General features: G+C 50.2%; 1 protein-coding gene across 3 annotated transcripts in view; it reads right to left on the bottom strand.

The window, feature by feature from the left end:
• The window catches only part of IQGAP3 (IQ motif containing GTPase activating protein 3), a 39,352-nt gene that overhangs the window by 12,998 nt on the left and 3,546 nt on the right, over positions 1-22,808 (bottom strand). The window contains exons 1-21 of one of the 3 annotated variants that reach the window (XM_055583958.1): positions 20,407-20,813; positions 19,960-20,116; positions 19,248-19,325; positions 17,907-17,983; positions 17,092-17,159; positions 16,888-17,001; positions 16,472-16,650; positions 15,941-16,028; positions 15,211-15,374; positions 14,388-14,475; positions 12,662-12,825; positions 11,072-11,229; positions 9,304-9,425; positions 9,038-9,201; positions 7,650-7,740; positions 6,371-6,538; positions 6,138-6,277; positions 5,860-6,030; positions 2,413-2,496; positions 2,177-2,248; positions 2,006-2,075 (exon numbers count right to left, since the gene is read on the bottom strand). In XM_055583958.1, coding sequence (XP_055439933.1) covers positions 2,006-2,075; positions 2,177-2,248; positions 2,413-2,496; positions 5,860-6,030; positions 6,138-6,277; positions 6,371-6,538; positions 7,650-7,740; positions 9,038-9,201; positions 9,304-9,425; positions 11,072-11,229; positions 12,662-12,825; positions 14,388-14,475; positions 15,211-15,374; positions 15,941-16,028; positions 16,472-16,650; positions 16,888-17,001; positions 17,092-17,159; positions 17,907-17,983; positions 19,248-19,325; positions 19,960-20,112 — 2,413 coding nt within the window. In that variant the 5' untranslated portion in view covers positions 20,113-20,116; positions 20,407-20,813. Of the gene's footprint in view, positions 1-2,005; positions 2,076-2,176; positions 2,249-2,412; positions 2,497-5,859; positions 6,031-6,137; positions 6,278-6,370; positions 6,539-7,649; positions 7,741-9,037; positions 9,202-9,303; positions 9,426-11,071; positions 11,230-12,661; positions 12,826-14,387; positions 14,476-15,210; positions 15,375-15,940; positions 16,029-16,471; positions 16,651-16,887; positions 17,002-17,091; positions 17,160-17,906; positions 17,984-19,247; positions 19,326-19,959; positions 20,117-20,406; positions 20,814-22,808 lie in introns of those variants that run through there. The other 2 variants (XM_055583955.1, XM_055583956.1) reach the window with 2 other exon arrangements.

Genomic DNA, 22,808 nt, shown 5'->3' with positions numbered 1-22,808 from the left:
TGCTGCAGGCCATGGGAGTCGCAAAGAGTTGGACATGACTGAGCGACTGAACTGAACTGACTGAACTGAAGACATATAATTTTCACTATGGAACAGAAATTGCTCCAAGTGCTTTACATACTTTATACACTGTAACTTACTGATGAGATCACTCAGGCACAGAGAGAGTAAGTAACTTGCCCTAGGCTACACAGCTAGTAAGAAATAAAAGGGTCAGTTATGGAAGATGAACAAAACTAGGCCTGGTCCTTAAAGGCTATTCAGTAAAGGAAGCAGACAATCAAACAACTCACTACAGTGTGGTTTAGTGCTCTGAGAGGGGCAAGCATGGGGACCTTTGGGGAAGTAAAAGCGTGCCACCAAAGGCCGTGTCTGGAGCATGGAGTGGAGGGTGCAGGTGGTGAGGGACAGGGCGGGGGCTAGTGAGGCCAGAGCTGCAGGAGAGGCTGGGTCAGAGAGTTTCGGAAGCTGCACTTAGGAGGCTGGACTTTATCCCCAGGGCAGTGAGGCATCCTGACATGTTTTAAGAAGGAGAGTGATAAGATCACAAGGTTTAATAAACTAATTTGGCTACTGCATGGAGGACAGATCTTTGAGGAGTGAAGAGTTGTGGAACCAAAGACAACTGATGGCATCTTGGATTCAACAAGATACAGCACTTAACTCATTTGATCCTCACAACAACTTGACCTGATCCTTATCTCCATTTTATAAGTGAGAAAGTGGAGGCAATAAAGAAATTCAGTAACTTGCCTAGGGCCACATGGCTAGTAAGTGGCAGCTCCCTACGTGGAGTGGGACTAATGAAGTTGGAACAGACCAGGGAAAAAACAAATTCTTCCAGAAAAACTATAAACTAAAGAAGAAAAAGAAGATAAAGGATGCCCCAGGGCACTGGTGTTAATGTAACAGCAAGAAAGAAAACAGAAATGGCCAAGCTGGGGAGAGGTAAGGAGGGAAAAGCAGCTAGTTGCCCAGAAGCAAATGGGCTGAGTTTCTGTGGTCAGAGAGGGGCAGGGGCACCCCTGCCACAGGACAGGGTGGGAAGAGGGACTGAGGAGGTGAAGGAGACGATTCCTGGGCAGTGTACTCAACCTTGAAGCCCAGAAGCATGGTCTCGGGCCCGGCAAGGAGAGGGGCCTACCTCTTCAGGAAACCCAGGGCTGGAGGCCAAGCTGGAGATGGGCCGCTAGTCCACTTCACCAAAAGGAGGCAGACTGCCAAGGCTGGGTTTCTGGGCTTTGACACAGGAATCAAGAGGGCCCTGAAGGACCTCTGTAAGCCTTTAGGGGGGTGTTCAACTATTGGGAACCATGGGGCAGGAAGATGGAACCCCCTCAAGTTCCCCAGGACTGCAGAAAGGACTCCAGGTCTGCCTTCCTGTGGGTTGGGCCACTAATGGGGGAAGAGTCATGGGTCAGGGAAGAGGCAGAGGGGGAAGGCTGGAACTGTAGGGAAAAGAGCCTTTCCTTCCCTTTTTCCTTCCCTTTCTGCTTCTCTCTCTCTCTCTTTTTTTTTTTTTGCTTTTTTGACTTGTGTCATAGTAAGAGGAAGAAAATCAAAGCCCGGTACAGACAGTAGCTGGTTGAGGGACCTTTCCTGTGATGAGGTTATCTGCTGCTGGGGTGGGGCGGGGGGCTTTTGTCACCAGCCCTGTCCCACATTCCTGCACTAGTACCTTCCCCTAACCTGCTGTGTGGCTCCAGGAGGGATACCTAGACCTGCCTGACTCTCAGGGGACTCCTATCACTCCCACCAAACCGGGGGATTGGCAAAGGCAGGAGCACACCTCCTCACTCCTCAGCCCACTTTGGGTCCTATGGTGCATGCTCAAGGTTGTAGGCGTTAGCTGTTGGTGAGAGAAAGGCTCAGGAAGGTCAGACCACTTCTCCAAGGCTCCAGTTTACGGGGTGGTATGGCTTTCTGCCTCGTTCACTGTTGAAAGCCAGGAAGCTCACAAGGACAGTCACTTGCACAGACAGAGGAGGGAAACCAGGCACTTTACCTAACATCCTGTAGTCATCCCGGGCTTTCCTGGCTCGGAAAAATGCCTGGATCTTCACAATGGAGTTAACCTGTCATGAATGCAGATGGAAAAAGGACTGTTGGTGGCCCCTGCCCTGGTCTCATGGATAAAGGTGGGGTATGGGGACAAGGGGAGCAGAATGACACTCACATTCTTCTGGAAGTAGCCCAGACGCTTCCGGTATTGCCTCCGAGCTGCCCACATCCGGGCCCAAGCCTGGATCTGGGGGCAGACACAGACTGACTCAGAGCTCCAGGCTCAGGGCCCACCCTTAGACCCACGCCAATTCAGCCTTCTCCAGAGGTCATGGGAGGTGAGAAGACTACAAATGGCTTTCAGAGTGTCCTTTAAGAGAGCCAGGAACCCACCCAAATCATGGGAGCTACCTTGATTATGGCATTTGTGTTCGCTTTTAAATACTGCAACCGTTCCAGGTAAATCTTCCGCTGTCTGTAACCACGCCAATGAGCCTGCCGATCAGAAGAGGGAGAAAGATGACCCCAGCTGGTCCCAATTGCCCTGAAAAGCTTGCGGGAAAAGCCTCGTTCTGGACTCTCCAGAAAAGGGTGGTGGGGAGGCAGGAAAGGAGAGTGGAGAGGCAAATTTGGCTCTGTCCTCAAAGAACTGCCAACTTCATGGGGAGGACTAAACATCTGCATGTAGTCACTCAGGCCCTCTGCCACACTCCCTGGACCTAGCAAACACATACTCGTGCACACAATCTCTGACGCATGCACTATGCAATCAAACATACATTCATAACCAACACCTCCTCACAGAAACAAGTGTTAAGACACAAGCTTAAAAGATATTAGTAAAGCATACACTTACCGACTTCACCACAGCATGTACCATATCCCCTACAACATACTCATCCACCCATAAAACCACTACCCATAGGACTTCCCTGGTGGTCCAGTAGTTAAGAATTTGCCTTGCAATGCAGGGAATGTGGGTTTGATCCCTGGTCAGGCAACTAACATCTCACATGCCATGGAGCAACTAAGCCTTCGTGCTACAACTAGAGAGCCTGTGATCCGCAATGAAAGACCTTGCGTGACACAGCAAAGATCCTGCATGCTGCAATTAAGATCCAATGTAGCCAAACAGATACATATTAAAAAAAAAAAAAACTACCCACACACCATCACACAATCCAAAGTCTGGAGACGTGCATGGTGCAATGGCTGGAAAGTGTGTGCAGGCACAGAGCTGTGTGCCCACCATCTCTGCCAACGGCCCTCTGGGCAGCAGGTCATTCATGTTCTCATAACTCACACTTCTCTTTACAACTCTCCCACTTAGCTCTGAACCTCAGCTCTGAGCAAATCTTCCCTCCAAGGTCCCCAGTAATTCAGCTGTCAGGCTGATGGCCTTTCCTCACTGAGTAGTCTGCTGCAAAGGCGTCTAAATGACCCTCTCCTTAATAATCACACCCGCTTTGGTCTCTAAGACACAAATCTCATGACTCCCTTCTGTTTTGGTGTCCTTCCTGTGGGCCTTTCCCCTTTCACCCCAAGCTTTTGTGAATTTTCCTAAAACACTACTTGGATCATGCTTCTCATAGCCCCAGTTTCCAGGACATCTCAACCATCTAACCCCACACTCCTATCTGACTGTCTGCTGGCCCTACACCCTTAAGAAGTCTAGCCACCTCAGACATTTCACTTTCTTTCAAACATGCTTTATGATCTGCTGCCCCAAACCTTTGTCTATCTATGCCCTTACCCCAGCCCTATCTCTACCCACTGATACCTGTCTTTTAGGGCACATATTAAACTTCTCCTGGGCACACAGACCCTGGAGGACACTCTGCTGCTGATGATGTCATGGTTTAGTGTGTTAAGTGCATTGACTTTCAGGGACTTCCCTGGTGGTCCCGCGGTTAAGACTCTGTGCTTCCAGTGCAGGGGGAATGTGTTCAATCTCTGTTCAAGGAACAAAGATCCCAGGTGCCACGCGGCACAGCCAAAACATTTTTTAAAAGAGCATCCCCTTTCAGCCAACTGCTCTCCCAGCCTTTCCTAAAGCCAACTCTCCTGGGCAGGCTTTCCACCTAAGACTCACACCATCCTTCTGTTGGGAAAGATATAAAACAGGCAGGTTGGTCCCATGGTACCAGCTGTCTATTTTGGAGCCTAGAGGCCAGGGAGCCCCAAGTCTATGTCCCTTCTCAGCACCCCTTCCCTTCCCACTCCAGGTACTGCCTGACACACTGTTCTTTGTTATAGGAAAAGGCGGAGGGGTCTCCTCTCTGCTCTTACCACCCAGCCATCCCCACATGGCTTCTCCTTCAAGAGAGAAGGCCTCTCAGTCTGGATTGGTGAGAATTTGGACCCTGACTGGAGTCCCGGCCAGGGTTAGAACTCTCAGGAGACCCAAGCTGCTTCATTTCTGACTCTCACTCTCCCTAGCTGGAGGGCAGGTGGCCTGGGGTTCCAGCCCCCTCTCCCTTCTCTGCCTCCCAGACCCAAGCCAGTGTCAGGACAACTCTAGGATGGGTGGCGAACTCACCTTCTGACTCTGTCCCCTCTCCCACTGTTGGTGTGGCTTCTCTGCTCCTTAGCTGGTGTGAAATTCCAGGCTGCGTTCAGGAGGACTGATTGAGACACTAAATGCTGATGGCTAAGGTTCTGAGTTCTGGGATCAATGCCCCCAAATTTAACATCTCGTAACGGCTTTCACCAATAGAGCATGTCCCCACACTAAGTGCTACATGTAATTTTCCTGCTTTACCCTCACAACCAGCATGAGGCAAGCACCATATGAATAAGGAAACCGAGGGCTGGCAAGGGCTCGGTAGGCGCCCAGGAGTAACAGGACCAAAACGCAAACTGCAGCCTCAGGGTCTAAAGCCTGCACGCTCAGTGACCACGTATCCCGTATCAGCATCGAGGGCATTTGCCCGTCTCTGTGCCTCTGGCTCCCTCAGGGTTCTCTGCTGTTATTTGTGTGTCCCCACTACCACAACATCTAACACCCACTGTATTCCAGTTCCTGCGATGGAAGACACGTGAGCATGCATCTGTGTCTCACACACCATCTCTCACCCTTGCCCAATGCCAAGTGGTATCCTTTGCAGATACTGGGCATTTGGAGGTGTTCATTAAATAAAGTCTCTTTACACTGCCCACCTTGCCATGAGACCCTCCAGATCATGTCTGCCTGAGGAGGCCTCTGTTTGCTCAGCTCCCACTGTTCCTGGCTTGGAAAGCGCCTCAGTCCAAGGCCTCGTGCCTGAGTGACTTATGGGTCAGTCTCAGAGGCCATCCTGAACCACCCAAAGGTTGGAAGAATAAAAATGGAAAGGGCTGGCTGGAGAGAAAGGTAGAAGTTCTTTCCCTAAGGGATTCCATCCCTTTTCTGTTTAACAATCACCACTTCTTCACTACTCCTTTCTAGTCCTCCTGGTGTCTAAACCCTGATGTCACGCTAAATCTTGTTCCACTCTCTCTGTGGAGAAGCTAAAAAGCAGCTCTCATACCCTCTGGATGGTGATGATGATAACAGTAACTGGCATTTGCCCGTGTTCTTGCCTATCTGCCAGGTACTGTTTAAATGTACTTTAGATATCACCTCATAACACCCTAGAAGAGGGGTGCTACAACTTTCAGTTTTCAGATGAGGAAACTGGGAGAGAGTAAGTAATTAGTTAACATGGTGGAGAGGGGATTCAAACCCAAGTAGTCTGGGCTCCAGCATCCATGCCCTTACTACTACTGCACAGAGGCCAAAAGATCACCCCAACTCCACTCAGCAAAGAGGAAGCAGGAGGAACCTCTGAACCTCAGGGAAGCCCAGCTCTGCCACCCCAGAAGGCCAGAGTCTGCTACCTGGATCTTGATGATGGCTGGAAGCCAGGTCCTCAGAAAGTGGGAACGTTTCGCAAACTTCTGCCGGACCAGGAAGCCGCGGAGGTGGGCCTGGAGCCGGATGATGAAGCCCACGTTGGCCTTCCAGAGCTGCTGGCGGTCATAGGCAGTGGTGACCGTGGTGACAGCTGACTGCAGAAGTGGAAGAAGAGAGGGCCTGTGGTGTCCTGTGGGTGGGAGCCTCTCCCACAGGAAACCTCCCATCCACGAGCCCCCTCTCTCACAGGGGCTCCACCAACCTGGATCTCCTTCCGAGTTAGGTGGGAGGTGTTGAGGCGGCAGCCAGGGGGTCGCTCCCAGGTCCCCTGGAAGGTCTGCAGGTGAAAATAGTAGGCAGTGCCATCCTTCATGGCATGTTGAACCCAGAGTGCTGTATCTCCTAAGCAGAAGCCAAATAGGCAAAGAAGGCTCAGAGGCGGTGAGAGGTAGCTGGGGCCGGCCAAGAAGGGGAGAGGCAAGGTGAGGCCACTACCTGGGCGCTGCTTCTTTGCCATGGCATCTTCCAGGAGCCGCTGGTAGCCATCGGCACAGTCGGGAACCACTCCTCGGAGGCCCACGGAAGGGTTCCTTAATACCCGTTCTGTCTGGGCTGCTTTGCCCTCCTTGATGGCTTGATTGATGGCAGCCACACCAAGAGCCACTAACAGGGGTATAGAGAGGAAGTGGTCAACTTTTCCTTGAGCCCCTTGCACAGGCTCTGTCCTGTCTATTGTGAAGGAATCCAGAGAAGGACTCAAAATCACGCTGTGTGATGGAAGGGACAAGGACATCCCAGGATGGACAGATGAAAAGCAGCAGCATGCAGCTGTGCTTAAAGGGAAAGGTAGCAGTCAAGGAAGGCTTCCTGGGAGAAAGCAGTGTAGGGCTGGGCTGTTGTTTAGTCACTACTCGTGTCTGACTCTTTTGCAACCTCATGGACTGTAGCCTATCAAGCTCCTCTGTCTATGGAATTTCCAAGGTAAGAATACTAGAGTGGGTTGCCATTTCCTCCTCCAGGGGATTTTCCCAACCCAGGGATCAGACCTGGGTCCCCTGTATTGACAGGCGGATTCTTTACCACTGAGCCACCAGGGAAGGCAGGGCTGGACTAGGGCTTGGTAAAAGGAAGGCTTGTACAGAAGTTCTGGGGCAAGACATGGTCAGAGACACCACAGGACAGTTTCATAGGAGGAGAATAAAGTCCAAGGAGTGGGGGGAACTGATGTACCCCTTGCCTTCCAGTCACTAACAGACATACAGATGGATTCCAGACACTGAGAACTAACATCTTCAGCATCCCACACAAGAAGGCCAGTGTCTGTGCTGACTTGGCCTTTACTTTTCTTCAAAGCCAACCCCTCTTTGCCAACTTCGAGACTAAACATTCTCTAACCAGAACTAACTGTTGAAACCCAAACTCAAGCTACCAGTAGAAAATGGGATGAGTTTTCGGCCCCCACCTGTTTCACATGCTCACGCTGGAGGAGGAACATGCACACAGGAAGGCATAGAAGGAGGCAGTGGGTGGACCAGGGGCTCTCGACTCCAGAGGATTTCCTGCCCAGCTGACTGCTAGGAAATCCATCCTATGGTCAAAGCAGCAGCCCTCCTGTTCTCTTTCTGGCCTGCCTTCCCAATCAGTTGAAATGGAGAAGGAGGTGACTGGGGAGGCTACCTGACTGTCTGGGCTCCCACTGAGCCCACATCTCCTCGCCTCTCCCAAACCCTCTTCCCTCCAGTACTGCCCCCCACCCCCACCCCGGCCCGTTTACTTCTCTGAGCTGCATCTGTATCCTGGTTGGCTCTAACCACTTCCTGGCGGATCTCTTCCAGCCACAGCACAGCCTCAGGATCCCCTGTCACCTGATAAATTGAGAACAATGGGATATGATGAGAGCTCAGGCTGGTCTCCCCAGGTTCCCAAGCCCAGGTGCCCAGGGGAGCCAAACTGCAGGCTGACTTGGGGAGCCACAGGGATAAGCAGTCTCTGTGCCCCTCTGCCCACCCTGCATGGGCACAGCCTTGTGGCTCCCTTGGATTGCTGCCAGGCTCACAGGGTTCTTTCCCACCCTGCTTTCAGGACATGTATCAACTCGCCTGGGCCGTAGCACCCCAGAACCCTCTGAAACCTTCAGCATCCACCACGCTCTCAATAGTTCCCTTTCCTGCCCTTGTGCCTCAGCCATGTCCAGGGAGAGCCCACATCGGAGGGTGACGGGCTCTCCCCACTCCTCCTCCCTGTTCCCTTATGCCTCAACGCACAGCTTCTCAGGCCAGCGCTGACCCTGACCTCCACCTTCCCCTTCCTCCCCAGGCTCCTCTGCCGCACAGGTCAAGGTAGCCTGTGCGCACCTCACTGTCAGGCTTGTTCCCTCCCTAGATTTACCCAACCCCAACCCCAGAATCCTCCCTCCCCACTCTCCTCATTCATAGACGAACTTTCTGAACTAACATGTTATTGAGCCCTGGTGTTCCAGGAAGTGTTCTAAAGCACATAAGACAATATTCGGCACAGGGTGAGAACTTGATCAACATTACCTGGTGTCCCTGTCTTATTATTTCACTTAAACCCTGTATCTCTGAGGTAAGTTTATTATTATAACAAGCTTGTAGGTGAGGAAACTGAGGCCCAGAGATGGTGAGTAACATGTGCAGGGTCAGATGCCAGGATCCAAACTCAGCTAGTGTGGCTCAGGACTAGTAGCCCTAGCCGCTCTCAATGCTGCCACCGACTCCGGGCATTACAGGCTCAAAACCCTGCCACATTCGTCAGCTCACTTGGTTTTTTACCCCCATTCCAGTAGGGAGATAGGACCAGGGCATGTAGTGTTTTACAGATGTATAAGGAGAGCTCAGGGACGTTAGGGATTTGCTGTAAGTCACATGGTCACTGAGCATCAGAGCAGGGAATGCAGCCTGGGTTCTCAGCCCCCGAGACCTGTGCTCTTCCCACACACAAGGTGCCCACAGGCCACTCTGTGGTGTCAACTGGACCTCTGCCCTTCTTCCCCAAGGTCATATCAGAAGCCCCCTGCCTCCCACGCCCAGAAGGGACCATGTCCATCAGACTGGCTTTCCCAGGGTGCATACTGGGCACAGCTCTACGCACAGGGGATATTCTTCCTGTGCTGGTGACCAACCCAGCCAGCCCAAACCTCACCTGGGCCTTTCGCCTTTTGGCCGCCATGAGGAGGAGATGGTACCGAGGGGCAACGGGAAGGCTGATATCATCCAGGCTGGCAGCAGGAAGCAGAAGGGAGGAGAGGGTCTTCTCAGGGTTGTCCTGGTCCAGAGCCTCGTTGATGAGGCTGACCACAAGGACCTCTGGGAAAGGGAGATGGAGGTGGGCGGAGGGCACAGGCTTATGGCTAAAGGGCGGGGCTGTCCGAGTTGGGCCGTCATCCCCCTGTCCTGGACTCCACTCACGATCAGTCTCTTCCTGGACCTGGGCGTTGACCTGGCTCACTGCAGCCTGTAGGTCATTCCAGCTCAGGAAGGCCCCATCCACTCCACGTATCTGTCGCAGCTTCACCAGAGCATCAAAGTACCTGGCAGCCAGGTGAGTGAGGATGAGGGGGGAGCGTGCGCATCACCAGCCAGAGGTCAGGGGAAACTTCTGGACTTTCCGCGCTTGACCTCCAGGACATCACATCAACCTCACAGGTTGTCCCTTCTGAGTTTCCTCTGCCAGTTCCTCCTTCACCTCTAAGCACAGAGCACCCCAAGACTCAGTCTTCAAGCCTTTCTCTCTCCATGCGCACATTCTAAGTGATCTCACCTAACCTCATGGCTTGACGCACCATGTGCTAATAACTCCCCAAAGCACACCTGCAACCCATTCATGAATGCCAGCTGCCAGCTCAGCATCTCCACATGAATGTCTGACACTCACCTCATGTTGAACTCACATCTTAACTCCTGATTCCCCCACTTGCTCTGCATCTTCCACAGTCTTCTCCATCTTGGTAAATATCCACTCCAACTTCCCAGGCCAAAAATCTTGAGGTCACACCTGACTCTCTCTCATACTCCATATCCACCACATAACCAAATCCTGTCAGTTCAGCTTTCAGAATATATCCAAAATATGGCTCCTTTTCACCACCTCCACTGCCGTGGCCCTAGGCCAAGCCTCCATCATCTTGTGCCTGGATTACTCTGACATTTAACAAGTCTCCTTGCTTTTCCCTTCTAACCTATAGTCGAGATTCTTGGCACAGCAGCCAGAGTGATCCTGTTAAAAGTAGATCGCATCACCTCCCTCCTCACTCAGATCCCTCCCATGGCTTCCTCCTCACCTGGAGTAAAAGCCAGAGGCTTACATGGTCAGGTCTCTGAGACTTCACCTCCCATTATTCTCCTCCCCTCCTTCCACCCCACCTCATGGTCTCCCAGTGTTCTCTGAACACACCAAGGACACTTCTTTTTCAGAGTCTGTGCTACAGATAGCTCATGGCAATCACTTATACCATTTAGGTCTCCCTCAAAATGACACTCTTACCAAAGAGGCCGTCTATAATCATGCCATGTAGCAGACACAAACTGCGCTTACCAGGCCCACATCCTTTATCCTCTCTGCCCTGTTTTATTTATCACCCTGTATGCTGTGCTTAGTCGCTTTGTTGTCTGACTTTTTGCAACCTCATGAACTGCAGCCCACCAGGCTCCTCCGTCCATGGGATTCTCCAGGCAAAAATACTGGAGCGGGTTGCTATGCCCTCCTCCAGGGGATCTTCCCAACCCAGGGATCAAACCCAGGTCTCCCCAATTACAGGAGGATTCTTAACCGACTGAGCCACCAGGGAAGCCCATTTATCACCATAGCTCTCCTAATCATTTAACGTATTTGTTTTTTGCCTCTCTTCCTCTGCTAGCACAAAGTCAGAAGACGGCAGAGTCTGTGTTTTGTTCGCTATTGTCCCCAGCACCTAGATTAGTATCTGGCACATCAGTGGGTACTCAAACATTAGAATGAAAGATTAAATAAATGGAGGGAAGGGGAATGACTGTGAACCCAACCACTCCCAGAAGAAACACAGGTCAGGGAACTGCAAAAAGACCCAGAGACCGGGCCTGGGCCCAGAAACAGGACATCATGCAGAAGGCTAGCCTCTGAGCACAAGAACTTGGAGTCTTGGCTGCACTCTCTCCATCACCCATCCCCTCCCTCAGTATGGTGCTACACCTTTCTTACCGCTGAGCGTTCTCCCTGTCCACCTCGGCCAGGCCCGTGGCGGGGTTCACCAGACTGCTCCAGAAGCCGCTAGCATCCTTGGCTTCCAGAGCCCGGTTGATCAGGACCACGGCTGAGAGCATCTCCACAGCCACAAAGAGCTCCTCCTGGGCCAGCTCCTGCAACATAGGGAGGGCTGAATCTCCACGGGCTGGAGAAGGGCTGGGGGCCCAGCTGCCCTCCTGCCCCCAAGCCTCTCCCACATCCCAGAGTCTACATCTCAAAACCCTTATGGCCTAATCCACTCATGAATAATTAAACTTAATAATGCTTACTATGTATTCAATGTATAAGTACTTTGCTCACACTATCACTTAATTTTTCTAACAAGCCAAAGAGGTAAGTACCATTGATATCCTCATTTCACAGATGAGACCATAGTTAAGTAATATAAGTTAAACCTAACTGCCAGACACCAGAGCCCACACTCAACCAGTGAGTTCTACCGGTCCCTACCACACACTAAGAACTGCAGTCAGCCCTGGGCACACAGAGAGGAAGAAAAAGTAGGCCCCTCTGTGCTATACCACACACCAAAGGGCCCCTTTCCTGCCCAGTCTTCACCCTGTGCTCAGCCCTGTCTGGAGCACCCTTCCTGTCCTCTACAAACAGAATGCTGCAAATAATAATAATAATGGCTAAAACTTTCAGGCCAGGCTCATTTCTAAGCACAGATGATAACTGTTTTAATCCTTACAACAATCCTATGAGATAAACATATTATTGTTCCGATTTTATACATGAGTTGAGGGGCAGAGGAGGTAAATAGTTGGCTCAAGTTCACATAGCTGGGAAGTAGCAGAGCTGAAATTTAACTCAGGCGGTCTGGCTCTAAAGTCCGCATTAGTGGCTATATCTTACTTCTTAGGACTTATTTTTTGCTTCCCTGTCATAGACTTCCTCACATTCACTGAGACCAGCCCCTTCCCAGGTGCTGTGCCTGGATTTGAGGCTCTATAAATGCCTGCTGTGGGGAGGATTCTCCGTTGAGTCTCCTCTCTTCCAAGAAGACTTCCCAGGTTTACCCCAAGCTCTGCCCGCTCCATTCTCCTACTGTGAAACTGTCTTCCATTCGCATCATCTACACCTCTCTCCCTGTCTCTGCTTGGACCCTCGGATGTGTTCTAACTTCTCCAGCAGGCTGGGAAGGCCCTATCACTTCACTGTCAGAGAAGCTGTATGGACGAGGGGAGGCGGGATAGCAGAGTGGTAAAAAGCATAGGCTTCAAGTATACTCGGCTTTGCATGCACTCCCAGCACTGCCAGCTATAGCCATTTGGGGCAAATTACTTAACCTCAGCATCTGTTTCTTCATCTCTAAAATGGAAATAATACTTATCCTATAGAGTTCTTTTAGCATTAAATGAGTGTTTAAAGCAGCGTTTGCTCAAAGGTATTTGCTATTATAATGTACCCAGGATGGCAGCCCACCTCCCACCCCTAGTCACTTGCCAGCATTTAACCGTGCTCTCATGGGTGCTCTGGACTGACTGCTCTGATCCCTCCAGCTCCAGGGAACCCGAGAGCTGGACCCTCACTTCTAGGGCTTACCCCCTGCTGCTGCTGCTGGAGCACTGCCAGCTCCTGCTGGTACACAGCCGAGGCAAAGGGGTGCACTGGAGGCAGCTGGGCTTCTGGGCACATCAGCTCCTTCACAGTGTCAGCTGCCACTCCCCTCTGGATAGCTCTGTTGATCCTCTGCACAGCCCGGAGCACTGCAGGGGAGGAGAGAGAGGCCGTGGAGGCTGGGCATCCAGTGCCATTTCCATTCTCCTAGCTAAATAGATTCTGCTGGCAATCTCTGAGTGGAAATGGCTTTGAACCTCTGCTAGGTTCCAAATGTATTTCTAAATGTTCAGGAGGAAAAGGGGCTGGGTCGCTTTAAGAAGAGGTTCTGGAAGAAGCAATTTGTCAGGCCTAGAAGTGGAGTAGCTCAGCAGGTAACAAGGAGTGGCTGTCATAGCCGAGGTGAGTTCCTAAGGTGGTGAGTGCAAGACTGACAGGAGGTTATGGGGCGCAGCTAAGATGAGGTTGGTCAACCTCCAGAGACCAAATCTTGATGATAGTGCAGAGGAATAGGGAACCAGCTTCAGGGCGGAGCCATTTGGGTTGCAAAGGGGCCATGGTGCATCAATGTAGTTTTAGTTTTCAAATGCCGGGGCTTATAAAATGCCAGGCAGATATGGGCATTGCCATCAAGGAGCACAAAATCTACTGGAAAAAAATAAGGATACAGAATTACTACACGGCATTGCTGTCACGGCTATGAAAGGTACTTCCCTTCCCCACTAGTACCCTGGCAGTGCAGGGGAGGAGAGACTTCGGGGGAGAGAGGAGGAAGATTTCACAGAGGAGGAAGCTGTGAGGCAGCTCTGCAGGACAGTTTCATCTGGTCTCCACTGGTGACAATGTGGGGGAACTGTAATCTAGAGGACAGAGGCCTAGCAGTGGGCAAGGCTGGGGCCATCAAGCAAGAACAAGCTGTCTGACCCGGCTAGGCTGGTGGGATGTGAAGAGAAGGGTCGGAGAGATATTCGGAAGGTCTCACATACCAGGAGGAGGAGGAAAAGGGACTCAAGTCTTGGAGAAATATGGAAGAACCCGTGAAGGTCTGAAGGTGTGCAACAAAGAAGATCAGATCAGATTTGTCAGATTACGTTGGCACGAGGAAAGAACTGAGTGATAAGGCAGACTATTAGCCAAGAGTGACCTGGAGGCTCCGCAGAGCCTGCCAGACAAAGGTGAAAGGTGACCGAGCAAGTCCAGACAGAGGCAAGCATTCGCGCCAGGTATGGTGACCACAGGCCTCTGCAGGACGCTTGGGGCTCTGTTTTCCTTCATGCTTGCTCTCCAGGTTGATCCCCTGAGAGGGAGATAATCACTAACTCACATTCTTTTACTGAAGAATTCTATCTGTATAGCATAATTTTAAGGGAAACTTATAGCGAGTTTCTCTCTCATCTGGGCCATCACTATATTTTGGAAGCCAAAGGAACCCAAGCAGGTTGAAACGGTCAAAATACAGGGCAAGTGCTTACAAGGAAACTGCCTGCCCCAGGAGTTCAGCCTGGTGCAGAACTGACTGTCATTATCTCCAAGGCCTTAATGAATTTAACTGTAGCATCCCTCTAGGGAGCCAAGAATAGGGCATACTAGGTGGCGGCCGGGATATGGAGCAGCAGTCTGCACTGCTCTGTACAGAAGCCAGCCAAGGAATTACACTCTTCCAAGAACCAGGGATACAGCCAGACCAGGTCTCAGCCTGGAGGTGACTCACTGGCTTGTTCTTGATCACCCTTTATGTTGGCAGCAGCCACACCAGCTTGGACCTCCTCCTTTTCCAGAAGCTCCATCAGGCCCAGCTCCTGGAAGAGGGAAGAGATGCAGTAGAAGAGAGTCCTCCTGGGGCCGTGAATGTGCTTCAGGAGCAGCCAGCGAGCGCCCCAGGTCCACCCAGTCGCCTACCCTCAAGCCCACTTCCCCCCTCTTTTGGCAGACTAGCCTGGCCCGCCCAGCCCTAGGAACTCATCTCTAACCTCTGGCTTTTTCTTACCCAGCAAACATCGGAAGTAACAACACAGGCAACACAAATATAGTGTCTGGGAGAAAGTCAACAGCATTGAAAATAATATTGCTAACTTCAAGCTGCAACTCAGCAATGGTGGAGCATATCACTGCCTATCAGGCTGCCCGCTGGGGCCCCCTGGTCAGTATGAGAGATGCTCAGAGGGCAGAAGCTGACCAATCTGGTCCATTAGACTCTGGGGTAATTTAACCATTTAAATAGGCTTCCCTGGTGGCTCAGATGGTAAAAAATCTGCCTGCGATGCAGGAGATGCAGAGTTCGATTCCTAGGTGGGAAAAGATACCCTGGAGAAGGGAATGGCTACCCACTCCAGTATTCTTGACCGGGAAATCTCATGAATAGAGGAGCCTGGCTACAGTCCATGGGGTTGCAAACAATTAGACACAGCTGAGCAACTAACACACACACACAGCATGTAGTCAGCACGTACTAGATACAAAGAATTGACAGTGGTGAGGCTCTCCACCATCCCATAGTCAGATAGAGAAGGTAGCAAGTCATAAACAAGCCTGACCTGTGCTTTCTGCTCTCTGTCTGAGCTCAGCTGTTCCAGGTACCAGTCCGCAAAGTCTCTCCTCACTCCTTGCAGGGTCAGGACAGGGTCTTGAAGGGCCTCAAGCAAGGCCTCGGGGCTCTGTCTTTCCAGGGCATCATCAACAACTTCTAGGGCCCCATGGACTGAAAAGACCAAGACTCCATAATGGACAGTGTGAGAAAGCCAACCCCTCATCATTCCCAGCTCAGCCTGCTTCTTTTCTGCCCAGGGTTCCCCCCACCCCTGCCCCCTGGGCTCCTAGGGCCCAACCTAAATTCTTTAGCTTGATCCTCATGGTCTTCCCAGCTCATCACTCCAGACCCTGAGAATACCTTACACAAACAGGCAGGTGCACACTCCATCCTGGGCCTTCAAGCAGCCTCTCCTGCCCTGATCCCCCATCCCCATCCATCCATCCATCCTCCAAACTCACTTCTTGAAGGACCCCAGACCAACGGCCCCCAGCGCCAAGGGCTGAATGGCCTTCCCTTTTGTCTCTGTCCTCTCCATGGCTCTCCATTCAAACAGAAGCCCCCTTGACAGAGATTGCTTCTCCAGACACTGACAGATGTAAACACATATAGCCTTGACTTCGAAATAAAGGTTGACCCAAGTGAGGTCATGGGCCTTCTGGCCTGAGAGAAGCTAACCTCAAAACTCCCTGGGTGGGGGCTAATCCCTCAAACCTGTCCTGGCCTATCCCTCTTACCAGTGACATGGTTGATGTTGCCTTGGATTTCCGCTTGAGTTAGGTAGCAGTCATAGATGTCCTGGCTTTCTCCATCATTCTGCAAAAACTACATTGAGAGGGGAACCTGGGAAAACCAGTTCAATCTTTTTTACTCCTCCCTCCCTGTATAACTATTTGGACTTCTGGGGGTCTTCTCAAAGCCAAAGATCAGTCTGGTTAGAAGGAATCTGGGGAAATTGTGTGACCTAACCCCCTCCCCCCTCAGCCAGTACTAACACAGTTAAGCTGAACTAACCTTGGGAATCTCCAGTCTAGTCTCATCCAGTTCTACATTCCAATCTCTCAGCCCTGCCCCAGAACCTTTTCCCCTATTGTCTCTTCTGAATTCTCATCATTCTCCTCAGTTCCTCTCCTATTTCTCTATAGTAACTGACAAGTTAGTTTCTCCAAGCTACTCTACTCAGAGACAAGACAGACAGGAGTCCTGGTTTCACTAGAGACTTTCCAGGCCACCCAGCTTTTCGGCCCTTGCCAGCCAAGTCTCCTTACGCGGTTCCTGGCGTTGGCAGCCTTTTCCATCTTGGCCTGAGCCAGAAGCTCCTGGTAGATGGCTGCCAGAGGCTCTCGAAGATTCTCCAGCAGAGCACTGGGATTCTGCAAGGCCACCAGGGTGTCTTTGACCACGCCTCGCTCCACTGCCTCATTGATGGCAAGAACAGCCGCATGGACTATGAGGGGACATGAAAACAAGGTCAGGAGGCCAGAGCAAACCCCAGTCCAGCTACAGCATAATCAGCTGCAGACCACTCTGACATTACCCTTTTTTCTATCCACAAGGCCAGGCAAGTCAGGTAGCCTAATGGCCCTGCCTATGATGAGAGGTAACCCAAGTTTATGTGGGGGCATAAGGCTCAGAGTCCTCCCATACCCACTGAGTGACACCAACAGGTGAGCCTGATCTCTACCTGCAGCCTCATCCACTGAGAGTTCATTGGCCAGGATGCCCCCGATCTTGCTGAAGGCAGGCAGCTGGAGGTCATACTTAGCCAGTTCAGAGGCCATGTTGCTGAGTTCCTCAGCTGCAATGATAGGACAGGTGCCCTTCATCAGGCCCCAAACCCCCAAGACCCCGCCCAGGCTGTGGAGGTTGGGGGAGGAGCTGGGCTTACCTGTGAATTTCACCTTCCCATATAGATCATGTATCTGAGGAGCCAATCCCAGCCGGAAGAGGAAGAGACTGGGAAAGAATGGAAGGCATTGGGGCCTATTCATTTTGACAGGCTGCCTAGAATAGGTTTGCAGGAGATACTACGGGAATTTAGAGATGAAGACCATTCAGCACCTGCCCACAACTCATCCCCCATTTACAGGGAGATAGGCAATGTAAGTCAGCCCAAGGCAATGCTGGAGCAGATAAGTAAGATGCTATAGGAGGTCTGTGGGGATTGGGAAGGCTTTACAGAGAAGGACACACTGCAGCAGCAGGTCATTGGATGGAGATGGAGGATGCAAAGGGCATAGCAAGCAGAGACCCGCTGAGCTAAGGCATGGCCACGTGAAAGGATGCGGGAAATGAAGCCAGGAGGAGATGACGTGGTGGACACAGGAACAGGTCAATCACTTTCTGTGATTTAGCCAACTGGTTGCTGATGGCTGGCTGTAAGCAGGACTAAACAGCCTTCTCTCTTCACACTGACTGTGAGAGCACGTGCCCCTCCTGATACATCCTAATCAGACTTCTCTGCACCCCAGTCACAAGCTGAAGACTTTGCTGCCTGCCTTTTCCCTTCACCCACAGAGGTCACATGTAAAGGTGCCCTCCCCACACACATAAATCTAAACAAAACTAGGTAGATGGAAAACGTCACTCCGAGGAGTGCTCCCCGTGGTCCACCCTCCGTCCTTCCTGTGTCAGTGTTGGTTGCTGTTGACTGTTGGTTGCATCCACCCAAGGAACCCAGATGACAAAGTCTTGGTCTCTCACCTGAGTGCATGGATGCAGTAGACCACCCGTGGCATGTTCTTCTTGTCATAAATGTCCGTGGTTTCTGGGAAGAAGGTCTGGAGGGGAAACCACCCAATTACTGCCACTGAAGACTTCTAAGCAGCACCAGATATGGAAAGAGGGGCTGAGGAATGGGTCTTCCTATCTGACCTGGGGTGCCTGTTCCTTTGTTGCCTGGGGCTTCTGGGTCAATCTCCCCAACTCTTTACAGCCAGCACTCATCCACATACTCAGTGTAAAAGAAAGGCACAGGGACACACTCCAGCTGAGGCCCAGCCACAGACACACAGCCAAACCAAACATTAACCCAACATCAGACGAGACTATCAAGTCTACAGGATGCAGGCCACACGCTCCAGGAGAAATAGGTGCCTCCATTCATCCTACAGACACAGCCAGCCTCTATCCCTCACCTTGGACTCTCACCAGAAAGGTGGCATGCTGGGAGCTGGCCATGACCCCAAAAAGGGCCCAGTGAGACACACACTGCCAAGGACCACACAGGATCAGGACGTGCCATCACTGTGTCCAAGCCAGAGGTCTCTAACCAGCGGGGACCCCTCTAAGAGCTAAGTCACCCCTGGCATGATTTTGCATGCCACCTGATGACAGTAATGAGCTTTAACCTCAATACATCTTGGTTACCTTAGATACATAAGAAAGGACCAAATCTCGGGACTTAAAAGCATTCTAGCCTCATCAAGGACACAGGTTTCTATTGTTTCTGCCTCTCACTAAAGCTTCTTAACTGCCATTTCCTTGTCTTATAGTTCTCTCCTATAGTGCAGAAAAACACAGCATAGTCTTACCATGCCTTAATATGTATAGTCTTTACAATCTACAAAAAGAGATCAAACAGATCATGTGATCTCCCTAACAACCTTGTATGGTAGATAGGGAGGGATCATTATCCCCATTTTACAGGTGAGAGACAGACTGGGAGTCAAAGAGCCGGAGGACACACGGCATGTGTCCAGCTGGGGTCCTGGCCCAGGCTTCCAAGCCTGTCACCTAGGGGTGTGGTGCGTCCTTGCTTCACACTATGAAATTCTGGTGGAAAGACGGCCCGTCAACACAAGGCCCACCTCCTGCATTATACAGGGGCCTCACTGACTAATGGGAACAATGCATCCTGGGCCAGGGAGCCTCCACCTCCTTTCACTTGACATACCCACAGGGAAACAGAGGCAGAGACCAAGTAACAAGGTTCAAAGACACATGGAGATGAACACTGAAGGGTCCCAGGGAGATAAAGCATGTGTATGGTGGGGGTACTGGTAAAGAGCAAAGATGAACCCCAATCTTAAGGCCCAGTGTTACCGAAGGCAGACCGATGTGGGCTATTGCAGACAGCCAAAAGTTGATGTTGTCCGTGTGACGGAAATGCAAGCCAGTTGCCTGAAAGGGAAGGAAAGAGAAGAGAATCTATTTCCACAGTTCTTGGGGTTTGCTATGGGTAGAGTCCAGACCGGAACTTGCAGATTCAAGGGGTGAGGGCAGAGGACCCCGCCCTGTGGACTTCCCACGCCCCCAGGAGGGAGACACACAGACAGACAGAAGCCACCGGGTATGGATGCCCCAGCGGGGCGTTTGGGAAGGGTGGCACGGGGATGCGATTAGCAAGCTAGTACGGCTTCTGAGAAAAGGGGAGTCCAGAGCTGGGATGGGAAGGAGAGGCAGGCTGGGCTGCTAGAACACAGGGAAGGGGAAGCGTGCCCTGGAAGTACCTTCAAGGTAGTAGAGCCCACAGCCTCTGCGTGTAGACTGTAGGTAGAAAAGCCTGCTTGGAGGTTCTCATATTAGGGCCTCTCAAAACCCACCTAGCAAATGCCTGTTAAGGGTGATACACATTGCCTGGCTGGCAGATACCCATTGAAACCTGTTGTTCTGGTGCAAAGATTAACAGCATCCTTTTCATCCTCAATAGTAGCCAGGTCTGAACAATAAATTGTATGGTCTTCCCACTCGCACAGCTTTGAGAAGAGGGAGTTTGAGAGGAAGAATGTAGAGGGTAGAGACCTCTGCTCCCCACCTGGTACCGCAGCTGCTCCGCGTCATAGATCTTCTTCAAGGGAACCACAGAGGGTGCGAAACAGTGGCCCAGCTTGGCCAGCAGCACTCCGTTCCGGAGGCTCTCCTCCAGCTCCACTGGGGAAGGCAGCTCCTCCTTCAGGCAGGCCTCCATCCAGCTGAGAGCGTGAGAGCAGCTGTGACCCGCTCGGGCAGGCCACAGCACTACATCCAATCCCAGGACCTTCCTCCCTCCCTCGCTCCCTTTAAGCAGCCTCACTCTCTCCTGACTCCTGCTCCTGCCCTGCCCCCAACACCCACCTCTGCCCACTGCCTGGCTGTTTCCACAGTCTTCCAAGCTGCCTCAAACACCTGGAATGGCCAGTCCTCAGCCCCCACGTGCCCCATACATCTTCCATGACAGATACTGAAGCTGCCCATCTTCAGTGAGGCTTAAACAGTCTCTTACCTGTTACATGATATAACCTCTCACTCAGTCTGGTTATGCATTTGAGTGCTGAACCAAACTTGCTCACTTCTCTTATTCTGCATGTTCTCAGAACCCAGGCACACAAAGGTCATGTCTACACAGCCCAAAACCCAGTTTTGATGGTTTTGATGACGAAGAGGGGAGTAGGATTGAAGCAAGGGGAGCAGCACAAACAGACAAAAAGGAATCAGGAGACCTGCTTTCCACACCGTCTCCTAAATTCACCTCTCTGAGCCTCCAGTTGCATAATCTGCAAAATGAAGATACCACCTGTACTTCCCACTTCAGCGGGCAGCTGCCATGATTAAATGAGATAATGAATGTGAAAATACCTTGAATGTAAATATTAAGCATTATTATGGTTGATGAGTATATAAGGGAGAGAATAAGGGCTCCCATCTGAGAGGCCCAATATGTGGGCTCCTCCTCCACATTTTGGGACCTATAGGAAAGTATCTGTTTTCAAAGAAAGAGCAAGTCACACTTCATTTCATGCTTTCTCTACCACAGACACCTGATTTCCTATCTACCCCATCCTACCTACTTTTTGGGAGAACATTAAAATTACACTATTGATTGTAAGGAAAAAATTAAGCATTTATCCTTCCTTTAGAGCCAACATCCATTCATAGGAAATATGGGGTAGAGTGGAACAAGTTGAGTGAGACAGGAAGTGAATAGAAAAAGCCAGAATGTAGGATGTTCTAAAGGACAAATGACTTGGTTTCTTCAACAAGTCAGTGACATAAAGAACTGAAAAGTGGAGGTGAGCTGTTCTAGATGAAAGAAGACTTAATAGTACATAACAACCAAATGTAATACATGAATTCTTTCAGATCCTTAACTGGATAAGTCAAGTGTAAAAATATGTGATTTTCAAATCAAGAAAATTTGAAAATGGCCTGAGTCTTGATCTTTCAAGGATTAATGGATAACTTAGGTAGATATTATAATGGCATTGTGGTTATGAAGGCAAATGTCCATATACAGAGATATATATTTAAGTATATAGGGGGATAAAAGGATGCGATGTCGTCTTTGTTCACAGATGGCACACTCGTCTTTGCAGAAAATCTGAAAGCATGACACCAAAAAACTCCTGGAGATAATAAGTGATTATAGCAAGGTTGTAGGAGACCAGGTTAATATATAAAATTCCACTGCTTTCCTATATACCAGCAGTGAGCAAGTGGAATTTGAAATTAAAAACACAATACGGTTTATATTAGCACCCCCCTCCAAATGAAATTAGGTATAAATCTACATAAGGAAATCTACAAAGCTGATGATGAAATCAAAGAACTAAATAAATGGAGAAACATTCCATATTCATGGATAGGAAGATTCAATATTGTCAAGACGTTAGTTCCTCCCAACTTGAGCTATAAGTCAATTCAATCCTAATCAAAACCTCAGCAAGTTATTTTGTGGTCGTCCATACAACGATTCTAAAGTTCACAAAAGGTGCGCCCAGCTAGCTTAGTTGGTAGAGCATGAGACTCTTAAAGTTTACACGGAGAGACAAAATACCCACACTAGCCAACATGATATTGAAGAACAACAAGTTGGAATACTAACACCACCTGACTTAGCCACAGTAATCAAGACAGTACAGTACTGGTGAATGAACAGACAAATAGATGAGTGGAACCGAACAGAACCATGTAAATACAGTCACTTGATCTTTGACAAAGGAGCAAAGACATTCTTTTCAACAAATGGCGCTGGAATAACTAGATATCCACATGCAGAAAATGAATCTAGACACAGACCTTACACCCTGCACAAAAATCAACTCAAAATGGAGCATCCACTCCAAAGTAAAATGCAAAACTGTAATAAATATCCTAGAAGTCAACATAGGAGGAAACCTAGATGACCTTGGGTATGGCAATGACTTTTTAGATACAACACCAAAGGCACAGTCCTTGAAAGAAATAATAAGCTAAATTTCACTAAAATTAAAACCTTCTGCTCGACAAAAGGCAATGTCAAGAAAATAATATGACAGTCACAGATTGGGATAAAATATTTGCAAAAGGAAACATTTACAAAATGTTTACACATTTACACATCTGAGGAAATTTCCTGGCGGTTCGGTGATTAAGACTCGGTGCTTTCACTGCCAGGGCCCAGGTTCAATCCCTGGTCAGGAAATTAAGATCCCTTAACCAAAAATAAATAAATTAAATTAAATAATTATTTTTTAAAAAGACATATCTGATAAAAGACTGCTACCCAAGATATACAAAAACTCTTAAAACTCAACAGTAAGAAAACAAACAACCTGACTGACAAATGGGATAAAGATCTTAACAGACACCTTACCAAGAAAGATGTACAGGTCTGGCTCTCCCTTGAGCCGGCCTGCTGTTCTAACA

Source organism: Bubalus kerabau, chromosome 6, assembly GCF_029407905.1.
Source record: "Bubalus kerabau isolate K-KA32 ecotype Philippines breed swamp buffalo chromosome 6, PCC_UOA_SB_1v2, whole genome shotgun sequence".
In the NCBI taxonomy this organism is placed as follows: Eukaryota; Metazoa; Chordata; class Mammalia; order Artiodactyla; family Bovidae; genus Bubalus; species Bubalus kerabau.
This window is presented reverse-complemented; position numbering and strand designations above follow the sequence as displayed.